Raw genomic sequence first — 16,712 nt, 5'->3', positions numbered from 1 at the left:
AAAATAACATTAATTGATTAGAAAAGTACCAGACGCCTTATGCTGCAAAAAATGTATACAATTTTTTTTTAGGCATCCAAAAAGTCTTCTGGCAAGAGTAGGCCTACAATGGAACCATAAATAAGTTCCCCAAAGAAGGGAAGTATACAGATTACCTGCTCTACCAAGAACAAAACAAAACTGGAAATGAATAACAATGATAAAAAACAGAGTTCAACCACATGGATGCTGAAAAATATGCGTCAAAACAGTCTTTAAAACTACAGTCACAGAAACTCTAGAAAACAATGAAAATGAAGATGCCAAATACCAAAATCTTAGAACTAGTCAGGAAAAAAAATCAAGAGGAAGAGAAATATATCCAAAGTTCATTCTTTAAATAAGTCCACAAGTCCTCAGCTTTTTTAGGCAAAGAGAGAGCACAAACTTATAAATTAAGAATAAGAAAAGGAAAATAATCACACTAAACTTTAAATAAATTAAAAGAGACCATTTGTGAAAATTGAATAAATGGGAAGATTTTTTAAAATATGAATTACCTAAACTAGGTCAAAGAAACATTTAAAAGCCTAAATAAGGCAATAATGGAAAAATATCAGACCCAAAAATTTTATGGGAACAATTTACTATGGATTTAACATCTTAAAATATAAAGAAAGGTGAGCAGTTTTTTAAAATAAAACTAGTATAATATTGACATTAAAACCTGACAAAGCTATAACAAAAAGAAAACTGCAATCTAATATTATTTGTAAATATGCATGCAAAATCATAAATAAAATATTTATAAACAAATAAGGGAGCATTCTGAAAGAATAAAAACAAAGTGACTCAGTGAGATCTTTGCAGAAATTCAAAGAAATCTATTGATGTAATTCATCATGGGTAACAGATTAAAAAAAGCATATGACCATCCAATTATATGCTAAAAAAATACATAATAAAAATTAAATACATTCCTGTTTTTTTTAAAAGAGCAAAAATTGTGATCTGTACTTTCCTAGCATAATCACACACAGAGAAGATACAAAGGGGCAATTCAGAGTATGATAAATAGATGGTTAATAAGAATATGAAAAAAGATATCAACTTCAGTAATAATAAAAGAAAAATGCTCAACTATGAAATCATCACCAGTTTGGCCATGTTGGTGAGGATCTGAGAACTGGCTGAACACTTCTATACAAGATGGTGAGATCTATCTTAAGTGGAGGAATGTATGTGTGTAAGGTCTAATGCAACCTTCCTGAGAAGTTTATCCAAAAGAAAACACGTAAAGTACACTTTGCCTCACTATCCTGCATCCCAGAAATTACACTAAGGAGGACACCAAACTAGAGAGGAAAGATGTCTCTTCAAGAAAGACTTTTGAGAACAATAATCACAACAAGAAACAACATAAAATTTCATCTACAAACAGATGATTCCCATGTATGTTTATTGGCATGAAAATATATCTATAATATTTCAAGAAAAAAAAAGGCAAAAAGAATTTATGTGGTCTAACCCTCTGTAAGTATGTGGTATAAGTTTAGAGAGGTGTCTGGAAGAATATTCCTCTAAAGTTTACAGCAGTTATATCTGGATGAGCGTATTTCAGGTAATTTTACTTTTTTCTTTTCTCTTTTGTTTATACTTTAAATGCATCATTTTACAAAAGCAACAATGTTCCCACACGCAACCGAGCCTCCAGTTGCCCCTGGAGTCCACAGAATGAAGTCTGAATTTTCAGCCTCCCATGCAAGTCCCTGTAGATTTGGTTCAGAATTACTACTGATCACAGGCACATGGCCTTCACCCCTTCATACTCGCCTCCATGTCTAAAATAACCTCTCCACTCACCTTCAGTGGATCTGGAAGGCCTGAATTGAAGGCTCTCCATGAAGCCCCTCCATGTCATGTCTAGAGTTGGCAGACATTTGTCTTCTCTAAGACAAGTCTCTACCTCACAGATTACTCACATGCAAGGCCCACATGTCCCTTTTCCCCTTCCACAGGGTCCTCAAAGCTTCTGACCTAAAGCAGTTGCCCAGAAATATTCCCTTTGACTAAATGCACGGATCTCCTAATGAAAAAAGTTAAATTCTTAAACAAATGTAAAATAGAAGTCTTATGGCAAGAGTGAGTAAACCTCATTGGAAGCATTTAGGCTGGTTTTTCCATTGTGTACCTAAGTTATCTCCAGGAACCTGCCTTGCCTCTTCTATCAAGCCTTCTGAATAATACTTGCTAATTGCTGGCATTTCTTGGAAACTACTGGGAAAAGTCAAGCTAACCCTTCCAAACTTGTCTTCCCTTCTGATCCTTATCACAACATGTGGAGGATGGGTCTTACCTGGCTCATGGTGGCTTTCAGCATTCCCAGGAGCAGCAGGGCACCCTCAGTACATAGTCCAACCCGGAGGACTTCTTCTGTGTGGTGCTTCTGCAGGAGCCACTGAAGCATGGCATCCAGGCTGTCCTGAAAGAGGAGGCCAGGGCTACAAAGAGACCTGCAGCTACACACCAAGAAGACCAGCTTTCCAACCAGTACACTGTTTCCCAGGGGCCCCAGTGGGAAAGAAGAGCACAGTAACATCTTATGGGGAATTTCAGCTCACTCAGTACATAAGGGAAATGCACACCTCCAAGAAGGTGCTGAAGACCCCACTAGTGACTCACGTCGAGTTTAGTTCTTTTGGAATGCTATCACAAACAATGTCTCAATCAACTTTAATGAATCTTTGTAAATGAGATTACAGAAGATATATGATGAATTTATTTGGGAAGAGTGCAGACTATAGTGGAAAGAGCATTGGTTGACAAGCAGCATGATCTAACTTTGCCTCTTTAATAGCTGGGCTTAAGCAAGCAATTCAGCTACTTGGCAGTTCAGTTTCCCTCTCTGTGAAATGTAAATTACATTATCTACCCCATGGGATTGTCATAAATATCAAGTAGAATAAAATATGTAAAACATCTATCATGGGTCCTGACACTTAGCAGATCTTTGTTCCCTAGATACATTCTTGGAGAAATAAAAATACAAGGTTTTGATGAACTTAGCAAGAATATTCAGAACTTTATTTTGAAGTGAGATCTATAAGACTATTAGCATTATCAAGATTTAGATCTATCAAGTATAAGGATATGCAAGAGAGGTGCATTTTTGTGGCCTTTCAAGCCTTGCCCTCACCCCATTTCAATTCAGTACAGTTTACTCAACTCAGTTAAGACCAAGAAACAATTTCTAAGTCTGATATTTGTCAGGTGGCCAGGAAGATGAGTAAAAGGTAGGTCTGTTCTTAAGGTGCTCAGTTCCTAAGAAGGAAATATGTAAATATGTCTGTGCCACATAAGGCAAAGCTATGCTAGGGACGAAGGAGAGAATGGTTCTCTCTACCCAAGAGGCCTAAGCTGGAGATGGCATCAGAGGCAGATGATGGTGGGAGAAAGAGCTCATTAAAAGCACAGAGTGGACAAGCACAAAGTAGCTGGTTCTATTATGAAGACAACTCAGGAGGATCGCAGCATAAAGGGCAGGTAAGTGAGGAAGCTGGGCTAGAGAGACTAGTCAGACACCCAATCACAAAGAGTCTTGATGCTGGATATAGAGTCTGAACCTGATCCCACAGGAATGGGAGCCAATGAAGACTTGGATTTGGTGCAAGTGAGTGAGTAAGTAAGCATAAGCGAGTGAATGGTAAAAGGGTATATACAGTGAGTGTAGATTCCTCTCTGGAGAAATTTGGCCAAGGAAAAAGAGGAGCGTGAAAAACAGGATAGCAGTTGGTCAAGTGTGTGAGTCAATAGGGCAGCTTCTGGTTTTCAGTGGAACATAATTTATCATACCGATGGTCTATGAGGAAAGAGTCATTGAAACGAATATGCTGAAAATACATAAAAAGAAGGGATACGATTGAGTAAAATCACTCAGGAAAGAAGTGAAAGGAATCCATATCAGCTTTAAAAAGCTGTCCTTGGCCTACGACAGTGGAGAGAAGATGATGAAGAGGGTGATGGCATAAATAGATGGTGGAGGGCAGGATACTTAGGCAATACCCCTCTTCTGGGCAGCCTCCAATCTCATTATGAGGTAAGTCATCTGAGCAAAGGGCGGCTATGGGGCAAAAGACTCATAACATATATGGTTTATATCAGAATGTAGGGGAATAGCAGGGGCATTACTAAGGTAAAGGGACATGTTTTTCTGAAGGCATTAACTGAGGCTCTAAATCTGTAGTGACTACACTTCACTTCTCCATGCCACCCCCATCACCATGGATTTCTCTAGCCCAAAAGGAGAAAAAGTTAAAAGTGGGATTGATAAAAATGGAGACCTGCTAGAGATGACTATGGGAGGCAGAGGCGGAGGAAGTCAAGGGTGTCCATAGAGCCAGCCAAGGCATGTTGACTGCTAAATAAGGAAGTAAGTCAAGACAATGGAAGCTGAAAGAAGGGGGCATTCAGGAAAGGGTGGAGAATCTTAGGGAACTGCCTTGGTCATGTGGAATCAGAAAACTAAGTGTCATTCCATCCCAGGAGTTCCCCAAGAACCTACTTTAGGCTCGCCTGTCAGCTCTGTAAGTGGTGTCTGAAGGAAGAAGGTGGACACGATGAAGTAGACTTCCGGAATATGAACGTGGTGGACCAGAAAACCATTCAAGATGCGGAACCCAGGAAGAAGGCAGGGGCTCTGGTCAGGCGAGGGAGAGTAGCTCTTCAGGTTATCTGTAAATCAGGTGGAAGGTGCACAAAATCCGATTGAGAACAACTGCTATTGCTTCTCGTCAAAGTGGGGATGGGGCACACGAGGGAATTCCCTTCCACCCACCCATCTCGTAGAAATCCAAGATAGAAATATATGTCATAAACACATGAGCACAAGAAAGTACTCAGCAAGAATTCTTTCCCCTCTTCTTGACATGCTCATTCATTCATTCGTTCATTCATTCAAAAACAGATATTCAGTGCCTATCACCTTAGAGTCAACAAGGCAACTCTGTATCAGGCAACAAGGACATAATGTTCTGACAAAATATACAGGATCCCAGGCCCTCACCAAGTACTTACAATGTAGTGGGAAAAACAAAAATTGAATGATTAAATATCAAATAAATATAGATTTGTGATAAGCACTATAAAGAAAAATAATAGGAACAAAGAGAGTGTAACAGATGCCCTAAGGAGGACCCTCGTCTCTTGGAGTGACTTTTGAACTGAGACCTTGAGGGTGAATCCACATGAGCCAGGACAGGCCTGCTGGTGTTGTGGGTAGGAGGAAACGTCCCAGCAAGAGAAAGAGAGACTTTGAGGAATGAAAAGAAGCCCCCAGGGTCTGAAGAACAGTGAAGGCCTCGAGGATCTTGAAAGGAAAATCAGAGAGGGCTGGGCTAATCAGGAATCAGGGGTCAAGGTGATCCTACTGCACCAGAGTCCTGAAGGTCCCAAGATATAAGGAGATTGGAAGGTCCTCAGTCACAGCCCATGGTGAGCTGGAGCCCGGCCTCCTGGAAATGGCCGCACACTCACCCATCACAATGTCCATGCCTTCAGAGCTGCGTTCCACCCAGGATCCTGCAGACAGGCCATCTTTAAATCGCCCTCGGAGGGAGAGGCTTGACAAAAAGTGCAGCAGTAGCTTTAATCCCAGCACAGTAGTGCTGGGATGTAGGTGACCCTGCATGAGCAGCAGGAACCAGTCAGGTGCCAGGTTCAGGAATACCTCTTCCTTTGTCCTGGAGGATCAATAAATGCAATAAATAGTCTCTCGGTCCATGAGCAAATGACATGTCTAGAAAATACAAATAATGTCCAGATTCACTAGTCACCTAGGAAAGGCAAGTTAAGGTTAACATCTGGATATCACTTAGCAGAGTACATATTGCATTTTAAAAGTAGTAAATAAAATGCTGGCAAAATTACTATGGAATAAGTGAATTTGTCTACTAATGACTGAAGTGTAAGTTGGCTAAAGCTTTTCAAAGCAATTGGAAAGTATGTACCAATAGATGTAAAACACATAGGCCTCTTGACAACTCTACTTAAATGATAGTTACACTTAAGCAGTGTCCGAAAGTCACCCATTTAATTACAACAATATAGTCATATAAAACACATAATGGTTATTTACCTCCCTTTTAAATACACTTGTCAAAACTAATCTAAAGAGAATAGTTCAATGTTTTTCCATCTTTATCAATTTAGACAAAAAAAAATACATTATTAACTGTCATTTTCAAAAATGAATTTTAAAATGATGTGTCTGGTGAATATAGACTTGCTAAAGGGAACTGGAAGGCAGTAATGTGGGCAGCCAATCCTCAGAGGCAAAGGCTCAGCAAAGGACCCAGCCTCTTTGGAGCCAGGGAAGGATCCACCTGGGTCAGACAGTGTTCTCGGCGCCAGGTGCCAGAGTAGGCATGGTGAGGGTATGACTGCTAGACCAAGAACCAAGAGATTGTTCTGTCTTCTAGCCTTGCTCCTGAGTTTACTAACTGGATGACTTTGGTAGAACTCTTGATGTACTCTGGTCATTTTCCTCCATAATGGTGATGGTGATGGTGATGATATGATGGTAATGTTGATGGTGATGAGTATGATGGTGGTGATGATGATGATAGCAGTTAGCTTATGAAGTATGTATAGTATTACTGGCCCCATGCCCTGAGCTATCCACATATTAATTTCCACCTATGACAGTTACTATTTTTATCTTCACATAGATAAGTAGAAGAGAGGCATCAAGGGCTTAAATTACCTCCTCAACATCCCTGGGAACAGTGCTTGGATTTTAACCCAGGAGGTCTAGACATCCAAGCCAAGGTTCTTAAGCACTACACTATACTTCTTTTCAACCTTTCAAAAAAAAAGGAAGAGGGAGGGTTTGAACTAATTCATCTCCAAGTTCTCCAGTTCTACCATGTTTTGATTCTAGCAACATAAAGACTTACCAGCTGGCAAATTTTGAAACATTATCTGCAAAGCTGTTTTACTGAGGGGTAACTCCCACCCCCATTCCTCTCACAAACACACACACACACTAAAGTGTCAATTTGGCAAGAGCAAGGATCTGGATTGACTTGCTCAGCATCACATCCTCAGATCGAGAAATAGTGTCTGGCACAGAGTAGGTGCTCAGTTTTTGAATAAATGACTCCAGGATTGGAGGTAAAGCAAGTCGTCAGTGGGAGAGGGTTAATGGAATTTTATGATTACAAGTTGTTTGAAAGTTAAGTGAAGGCAGATACTTCTTTTTCCAACTTGAAAAAATAACTAAGTAACTAATAGTAAATAGCAGAATTTGGCAAGCCTTTTCCTTGATAGATGCTATTTAGGCTAACCATTTCTCCATTCTATTGTCTGCCAAGTACAGGACATCAAAATCAGTAATTGTCACAACTGCCAAAACAATAACAATTATACTATAGCAATGGTGACAAAAGGAGTTTATTGTAATTATACCAAATCTGTTTTGAGTTACTCATGCCCATTAAACATTCACATCAGAATATCTTAGGGCAAGGTCTGCTTTATTGGGTGGAGAGAATATAATTTTCTTTCTGACTAGTGCAGGAAGCACACTGCAGAAAGCTGACTCGGAGATGCTAAACTTTTCATTAAGAAAAGGTTTTAATACTGCACCCTGTATGAGGCAACCTCATGCCAAATTGCACTTCCTGGAGCTACTTACTCAGAGGACAGATGAAGTTGGGAGGAAGATATTACATTGAGCAGCATCTCCAGCAACTGGTTTCTAAGCCAGATTGTCTTTCCAGATGTTTGGCTTCCAGCTACAAAAAAAGAAAATTTAGATTTGAGAGAAAACGAATGTAAAGAGACATAATATTTGCTGCAGTAAGCAATCATATTCACCAAATGCTTATTTCACCCAGGAATTGGGGACAAGACTCTAAATTTTGGCATTCAACTCTAGACTTCAATACAATGCTTTAAAATTTTTTCAGGGAATGTTACTCAAGTTCTTTTTAACTAGAGATGTTTTCAATGCTCCCCATCCCCCCAACAATCCTAAAAATGATAAGATCAAATTTATCTTCCAGTAGAAGAAATTTTTTTAATTATAATAGACCCCAAAAATTTTAAACACGTATTATGTGCTGGGTATTATGCGAGGCATTGGGAGCACAATGTGAAGACTATGGTGCTCAGTCTTGGTTCCTGCCCTCAATTTACTTTCAGGCTAGGCCTTTGGCATGACAATGCTGCAGTAAAAATAGAGCTTAAATTATAGCAAGAGGTATGTAGATCCAGTGGAGGAAGAAATTTTACTTCTGAATGTTGTTAGAGCCCCAAAGGACATGTTAACACTGTCTTAACAGAAAATGTTTTTTAGACAAAAATTTCAGAATGGAGTCCATATAAAAAGGAGTGTTGACTAAGTTCACTGCTGGCCCATTATCCATTCATTCCTTCCTTTGTTTCGTCAGTTATTTTACAACCAATTCAGAGAACAGAACTGATGAGGCAGCCTGAGAAGTGGAGTCAAATTCCCCTCTATTTGAATTCTTGCCCCATCTCTTATTAAGGTTCTAATCTCTCTAAGCCTCAGTTTTCTCTCCTATAAGACAGCAATAGTAATTTCTTTGATTCTTGATCTAAGGAGAAGAGAGAATTTAACTAGATTGAGTAATGCTCAATTTTGCAATGATAAGAATGTTCTATATCTCCCGTGTCCATGCAGTAACCACTAGCCTCATGTGGTTATCCAGCACTTGGAATGTAGCTAATGTGACTGAGGAAGTGAATTTTTAATTGCATTTAATTTTAATTAATTTAAATTTAAATGGCCACATGCGGCTCAAGGCTCCCATCCTGGACAGCACAGATCTGGAGGACCAGGGCAAAACAGACTGTACTTGTTCCCTCACACCTGCCCTAGCAGAAGGAATGTAGAACACTTTGCAGCTGCTATTCTGCACCTGGTTGGGGAGAAAGACACTCAAAGAAACAAATCAAAACCTGTGTATCTGAGGAAGCCCAGGGACGTGGAAGCACAGAAGAGGTCATTTAATGTGGCTTGGTAGACTAGGAATGGCTAGCACAATGGGATGAAATAGAGAGTGGGGTGGGGCAGGCCAGATATTCCTATGAAGGGAACAGCACATGCAAAACATGGACAGAGAGTAGATCATCACTCATTAGGACCTGCAGGTGCTTCAGAGTGCTGAAGTTGGGGCTCATCGGGAGGCAAGAGTGGGAAGATTCAACCAGGAAGGTAGGCAGGGGCTGGCACATGAAGGATCCTATCTACTGGTCTACAGGGAACTAAGTTTTATCCTGGAAGCCATTCCAGGTAGTTCAGGAAAAATATACAGTTTAATTTGATTTGTGACCCTATAAAACTATGTCCTCACAAGCCACTATTTGGGAACAACTGCTCAGCTATTGGTTCCTTCCCCTTCCTTTGCCTCAGCCTTTCCCTATACAAAATGACCCCACAACTTGTAGCTCTCAGGGACATCGTGAGTGTCATCTTGCTGTCTTTGGACTGGTGTCTGGGAAAGGTCTTCTCACCAGGTTTGGAAGGCTCTGGGATTCCGTCCACGAAGATCTGCCTCTCATCCACCGATGAAGGTTTGAGGGTGTACACAACAAACAGCGCGACTCTTAATGCAAAGAGAGAAGGACACACTCAACAGTGGGCTCAGCCGTGTCTGCTGAACACATGTGAAGGTTTATCTACACAGATCCACCCAAATGTGGCTACAAGGGTGGGTCTGAGGGGAATCACTTTATTCTGTGATCAATATAATATTTTCAGAGACTTCTAAAATCTATCAGGATTCATCAGAGCAGTGAACTCTGGTTCTGCCAGATCAATAGAACAGATAGTGCTGAAGACGGAGAAGGCTAAATGTTGTGCCAGCTGGGACTATCCTTTGCGAAGTCTGCAAAAGACAAATGTGTTGGGCCATCAGCTGGTGGCAATGGTTGTGCTCACAGAAAGTCTTGAATTCTTGGCACAATAGGTGTGTCTGAGCACCAGAGAGCATTGAAAACATAACACTGCTAGGGAGTCTCACACACACACACACACACACACACCCTTTTTTTAACTCTCAGTCCTGAATAGAGCCCACTTGGAAGGTTCCGATGAATAGAACCTGCCACTGCATTGAAGGGTAGTGAAGCTGTGTTGAATGTGGTCAAGAGAACTGGGGGTCCCAAAGCTCTACCCTTCCCCCCAAGAAGCTTGGCATGATACCTGAGCAAGTCCTGGATGTTGAAGTGTCCTCTCAGCTGACAGTCCAGTATGGCAATGATGATGGGGATCTTGGAGGGGGTGAGGCCCGGCTCATTGAAGAGGAAGAGGAGCTTGGGTATAAGCTGTGCCCGGTGAGCAACTTCAGCATTCCGGGGTCCTTCCCTGGTGAGCCCAGGAAAGACGTAGTAAAAGCTTTTACTGGAATGAACCAAATTTGTTTTGTTTCTGCTAAAAAGGTTTTCCAGGCTGTGCTTGCTCTGTTGCCCTCTGACTCCAATGTTCACTTAACAACTTGTCAAAATACTGTCAGACACCCATCGAATATGTGTCTGCCAAGTGCCAGAGTCACTCTTGGATGAGGCTCCCGTACTCTTCCACTCCCTGGAAACTGCCTTCAAAGACAAGCCCCAGATATTGACTTTGAAATTCCAAGCCTCAGGGAAAACTAATGGTGGGCTCAGAAAATTCAGAACAAAGACAGCAGACTTGAGTGTGACCACGAGCACTTCCCAACAGCCAGGAGCACAAGGCCCTTGGCTAGCCTGTCTGGTGTGTGCTCTTCCTGCCCACCCTAAACCACAAAGTGGATGAACATGCAGCCAAGAGTCAAAGGGGAACAAGACCGAATTCAAACATCCATATTCCCCTTCTCAAGATAATCACAATGCAATTTCCAGTAAATTCTACTTTCTCTAACAAAATAGCTCCCAGGTTAAATGTTCACCTCTTAGAAAACAACAGGTACAGAGAGAAAGTAGAAAATGAGAACGAAAAAAAAAAAGGTGGAGGAGGGTGAATTTGAGTGGATTGCTCCCTCCTGAACTGTCTTTTCAGTATTACCATGTTAAATTCTGCCAAGCTCCATATCTCTGACATGCAAAAGAGGAAAAGCTAGCCCAGTCTGTGTGTCCATTGCCTATAAGCCCCCACTGTCTTTCGTAAGCTTTCTCATCACAGCACCGAGCAGCCTGTTTTTCTGTATTCCTTCTCCACAGGACTGTGTCTTGTTCTTCTCCTAACTTCCAGCACTAAGAACCCATGTGAAATGGAGAGGGTTTATAATAGATATTCAATCATAAGTGGCTAAAGGAAAAGATATTTACAAATACATTCAAAACACTGAAGGTGCTAATGACCACTGTAACAACTAGACCCAGGAGGATAGTATGAACATGAGGAAAGTTGATATGTTGGCTTCCCTACCTCCTTTCTTCCTTATTCTGATCACAGCCCCTGGATTTCTTTGGGAACCACTTTTTTCTAACTCCCTTCCCACCTCAGAGGTAAGGTCTTGTTCCCAGCCTGGCAGCAAGACCCGAGGTGCCCCCATGAAATTCCACCCTATTGCTAGGACTGTGGAGTAAAAAGAGAAGAGTAAGAAGCCTCTCTGCTAATTATGCTGAGTGGAGAATGTGCTCCAAGGAGCTGCCCAGCAACCACCTTGCTGTCACAGAAGGCCTGCTGAAATACCAGTAAGCAAAAAAGCGTAGATAAGATCAGTGACAGATCTCAGGTAAAGAGATATGAGTGCCGCCCAGCTATGGGTGAAGATCTGCCCATTTAATTGTATGAGCAAAAAATTCTCTTTTTCTACTTCCTTTCCTCCCTTTCTTCCTTCCTTCAGTTGGTTTGAGTTATAGTTCTGCCACTTGCAACCAAAAGAGCATTAACTAATTCAAAATGTGACTTGGAGAAGTCACTTAGGGGAAAGTGGGTCATGCGGCAGATGGCACACAGAGAAATGTTCTCCTTTGCTAGCCACACTTACTGAGCCCTGAGAAGGTGCTAGTTGCCAGGGCTAGAGAGGCCTCTCCCAAGGCCCAAAACCAGCAGGTGAGACAGATGTGCCCCCACATATGTAAGCATTGCTATAGGCTGAATGTTTGTGCTTCTTCCTCCAAAATTCTTGTGTTGAAACCTACCCCTCAGTGTGACAGTATTTGAGGGGCGGGGCTTGGGGAGGTGATTAGTTCATGAGGGTGATTCCTCATAAATGGGCTTAGTGCCATCATAAAAGATGCCAGAGAGCTCCCTTACCCCTCTACTAGATGAAATTATAATGGAAAGACAACCATCTGTAAACCAAGAAGCGGGGTTCTCACCAGACACTGAATCTGCTAGTGCTTTGATCTTAGACTTTCAGTCTCTAGAAATGTGAGAAATAAATTTCTGTTGTTTATAAGCCACACAGCGTATCATATTTTTGTTATAATAGACCAAATAGTCTAAGGCAGACATGCTGCCATCAGGGGACCTAGTGCTCTGGGAGTGGCCGAAGGCTGTAGTTGCCAAGCCACTGGCCATCCTGCTCTCTCAGTCCCTGTTCTTGGCATGAAACCTTTGGTTCTAATGCCAAGGCTGCCAAAGCTCAGCCTACCTTGGTGATCGAAGGATTTCCACAAGATGGGAAAAGAGAGAGAGTTCCAGGTTGTCCGCAGTATTCATCCAGAGCTGAAAGACAACAAACACACTGAAACCAAGGCATGTGAGAAAAAAGGTTTCCAGGCAGTGTGAGCAGAAAGGATGCTAAATGCAATCTCCTTGGTTTGGAGTCATTAACACAATTTACCACCTCTAGAATCAGACCAAATCTCTTGACAGCTAGAACATAGAGGACTCCTGTCCCAGGGGAAAGCTTAAGCATCATTCCTCTCCTTCCCATCTCTCCTTCCGCCTGGTACTTCACTGTGGGTCTAGAGTCTTACCAAGGACACCTACTCTAACCAATATCTGTCCCGTCCTGGGCCTTGCAGCCCATGTGTCCACACACCAAACATATCTCATCCTGCAAAACAAATGCCAGTGTTCTCACAGGTTCCACTCACCACCAGCAAGTGGTAGGACTAGAATTAGAAGCTGGATCTCATCTTTCTGGTTTTATACTATAGTAACTACACACCCATGTTGTACATATAACACTTTCTTCCTAAAACCTGCAGCATAACCCATGTTCCCTTCTCCTGTACTACAGAACGGTGAGTGACACAGATGTGAAATGCACTGAGATCCTGAGAGTGAAGGTTATCACTCAAATTGTTTTCATTCATAGTAAACAAAATGCAGCTGCTAATCATACTCTGGGGCCAGGTTGATGATGAGGCTTCCTGTCTTATTTCTACTCTTTAGAGAGCTCTACTATTTCTTACCTCTAAATACTGACATTTCCTAAGGCCCATATCTAGAAGGTTCAAACATGGGATTACAATAGTGCATCCATATAGCAGCAAAGAGAGCTCACACTTACAAATGATACCATTTCCTGGAGGTAAGAAGTGCCATGTAAAGTCCTAAAATGATGTTATTTGCATTTAGTAGATGAGAAGAGTGAGGCTTATGAATAGACATTTCTCCAAGGAGGAAATACAGACATATGAAAAGATGCCTAAGGTCATCAATCATCAGAGAAATGCAAATTAAAACCACAATGTGATAGCATCTCACACCTGTGAGAATGGCTATCATCAATAAATCAAAGAACAATGAGTTTGGCGAGGATGTGGAGAAAAGGGAACCCTCATACACTGTTTGTGGGATTGCAAATTGGTACAACCACTATGGAAAACAGTCTGGAGGTTCCTCAACAAATTAAAAATGGATATACCTTTTGACCTAGCAATTGTATTTCTGGGTATTTATCCAAAGGAAACCAAACCACCAATTCGTAAAGATTTATGCATCCCTATGTTCATGGCAGCACTATTTACAATAGCCAAGATATGGAAGCAACCTAAATGCCATCAACATACGACTTGATAAAGACGTTATGGTTCATATATATAATGGAATAATACTCAGCCATAAAGAAAAAAATCCTACCGTTTGCAACGACATGGATGGACCTAGAGGTTATTATGCTGAGTGAGATAAGTCAAACAGAGAAAAATAAATACCATATGATTTCACTTATATGCGGAATCTAAGGAACAAAAAGAACAAACTAATCAAAAACAGAGTCACAAATATAGAGGACAATCTTAGGATAACCAGAAGGGAGGTGGTGGGAGCGTTGGGAGAAAGAAATGAAGGGTTAAAGAAATACAAATTAGTAGTGCTAGATGGTCATGGGGATGGGAGAATGGCATAGGGAATTCAGTCAACAGCAATGTAATGGGTAGGTGTAGAGCCAGAGGGAAGATAGAGTAATCAGGGGGATCATTTCATAAACGATATAAATGTCTAACCAATGTACTGTATACTTGAAATTAATAATAAAAAAAAGAAGAAGAGTGAGGGTCATAGAGACTAAGTAACTTGCCTGGCACCCCACAGTTATTAATTGACAGAGATTGGCTTCAAAGCCTGGTCTGTCTAACTATGGAGCCCATCCCCTTGCCTCTTCTCTGTGTTCCCCCACCAGGCACCTTCTGTAGACAGTGACCCACAGAGTCAATAATCAACCTCACTTGAATGAAGTAGGTGGCCATGACTCTATGCCCTTACGTATGATGGAAAATGAAAGAGCCTCAGTGGACCCAAGTTTATCAGGAGGCCCTTGAAGGCAGAGACCATCTCTCTCTAATCCCCAGGGCTTAGCATCATACCTACCTCATAGTAAGCACTTAATAAGAATTAATTAATATTTTTAAAAGAGTGAATGCAAAGAAAATCAAGATAAAATAAGTGGATTGCTCTTAAGCCAGAAATAGGCTGACAGATTTTCAGTCCCTGTGAGCAGTCACTTCTTTGTACACACAGAGATAGGATAGCTTTCATTTGGAAGAGCCGGTGTGGGTTGATGTGCCCCCAGTGGGGTTAGGGGTAGGTAAACATGGCACCTCAAGATACATGTCTATAGGAGAGCAAGAGCCCTGCACACTTGGAATATTCATTCATAAAGGCAATCACTGAACAAATAATATGCCAGGCTCAGTTTGGGAGCTGGGAAAACTGAGAAAGTAAAACATGAACCTACCCATCTAGTATTCTGCTGTGTCTCTTACCTTTTCTACAAAAGAATACCCCCCATTTCCTTCGCAGAGCATTAGAACAAAAAGAAGTAGTCACAGCACATTTGAGGATGCCTAACCCGCTTAGAAATTATTTTACATAATACCAAATATCTAAATTTGGGGAAACATAGATAAATGAATCTTTTACTTGTTATCCTGTCACATAATCTTTAAACTAAAGATTGAGATGTCTGGATTAGATTTTTTGAATATCAAATGGATAATGTGTCAAATTGTACCCTGTCCCCATACCTGAGACCACCTCATTCTCAGGGTGAGCTGGCCTGTCCCTTCTCCAAGAAACAAAAAGCTTAAGACTTGAATACCATCAATTTTGTTTCTCTCCCTACTTCTCTACATCCCTTCCCTCTCCTCCCTCTCAACTGTCTCAGTCATCATGGATCCCACCCCTCTCCTGTAACTCATTTTCTCGTCTCCAAATTCGTCCTCTCCTTTAAGGATTTGTCCCATATACGGTTGATCCTCCCACTGGCATTTTTTAAAATTCTTAAAACTGCTTTATTTTTTTTAGTTTTTCAATTACAGTTGACATTCAATATTATATTAGTTTCATATGTACAATATAGTGATTCAACATTTATATACCTTACGTATGATTTCCTCAGTAAGTCTAGTACCCATCTGACACCACACATAGTTATTACAATATTACTGACTATATTCCCTATGCTATACTTCATATCCCCATGGCTGTTTTTATAACTGTTTTTGTACTTCTTAATCCTTTCACTTTTTTATGCAATCCCCTAACCACTCTCCCATCTGGTGACCATCAATTTGTTCTCTGTATCTATGAGTTTGTATCTATTTTGTTTGCTCATTTATTCTGCGTTTCGGGTTCCACATAGCAGTGCAATCACCACTTTTCCAGTGCTATCTCCTCTTCAGCTTACAATTAAACTCTAGTCTCCTATCTTAAGCCCTGAAACTCCCTCCCCTCTCTTTTCTCCTCTCTTCTTTTCTTCTTCAAAATTCCACTGACTCTCTCTACTTCCATCCTCTGCTCCACTCTTCACCTCACTTCTCACCCCATTATTTACTTCTCACTGGGCCTGTCACTGACCCTCAAGTGACTTCCAAATATAATGTATCCATCTCTGCCCTTATTTTACTTAATGTAGGCAGACATTTGGGAAACTTCTTTTTGAATTTCTCTCCTCTAATCTTTAATTTTTGTTTTATTTTACTTAATTTTTTTTCAGCTTCTAACTTTTATTAGTTGTTTGTTTTCTTAACCCCAGCTTTAAAAGCATCAGTTCGTTGAGGAATTAGTTTATTCAGGGAAGGTAAGGGGTGGTTCCCATGACCATTCCAGGAGCAGGCAGTGGAGGCATGGTAGGGTCCTGCGCAGGTAACTCTTGGGCCAGGCTGGTGGCAGAGATGCCTTGAAGCCAAGCTGCCTGAACACTGGCACAGCATTTTGGAAGGGGCATACTGTCTTACTTATCAGTGTAGTAAAGCCATTTATGCGTGTCTCCTTCCCTGTTGTGCATAGGGAGCCCTTTGCCAGTCCTTTCTGTCTTCCTCCATAATCC

The 16,712-nt window shown here is 41.2% G+C and overlaps 1 protein-coding gene across 1 annotated transcript in view; it reads right to left on the bottom strand.

Annotated features, from left to right (window-relative positions):
• The window catches only part of WDFY4 (WDFY family member 4), a 280,147-nt gene that overhangs the window by 159,918 nt on the left and 103,517 nt on the right, over positions 1-16,712 (bottom strand). The window contains exons 25-31 of the mRNA XM_039870919.1: positions 12,585-12,658; positions 10,208-10,369; positions 9,517-9,608; positions 7,673-7,772; positions 5,512-5,717; positions 4,541-4,710; positions 2,336-2,461 (exon numbers count right to left, since the gene is read on the bottom strand). Coding sequence (XP_039726853.1) covers positions 2,336-2,461; positions 4,541-4,710; positions 5,512-5,717; positions 7,673-7,772; positions 9,517-9,608; positions 10,208-10,369; positions 12,585-12,658 — 930 coding nt within the window. The remainder of the gene's footprint in view (positions 1-2,335; positions 2,462-4,540; positions 4,711-5,511; positions 5,718-7,672; positions 7,773-9,516; positions 9,609-10,207; positions 10,370-12,584; positions 12,659-16,712) is intronic.

Source organism: Pteropus medius, unplaced genomic scaffold, assembly GCF_902729225.1.
Source record: "Pteropus medius unplaced genomic scaffold, Ma_sr-lr_union100, whole genome shotgun sequence".
Classification (NCBI taxonomy): domain Eukaryota; kingdom Metazoa; phylum Chordata; class Mammalia; order Chiroptera; family Pteropodidae; genus Pteropus; species Pteropus medius.
Note: the sequence above shows the minus strand (reverse complement) of the source record. Positions and strands in the feature narration are given on the sequence as shown.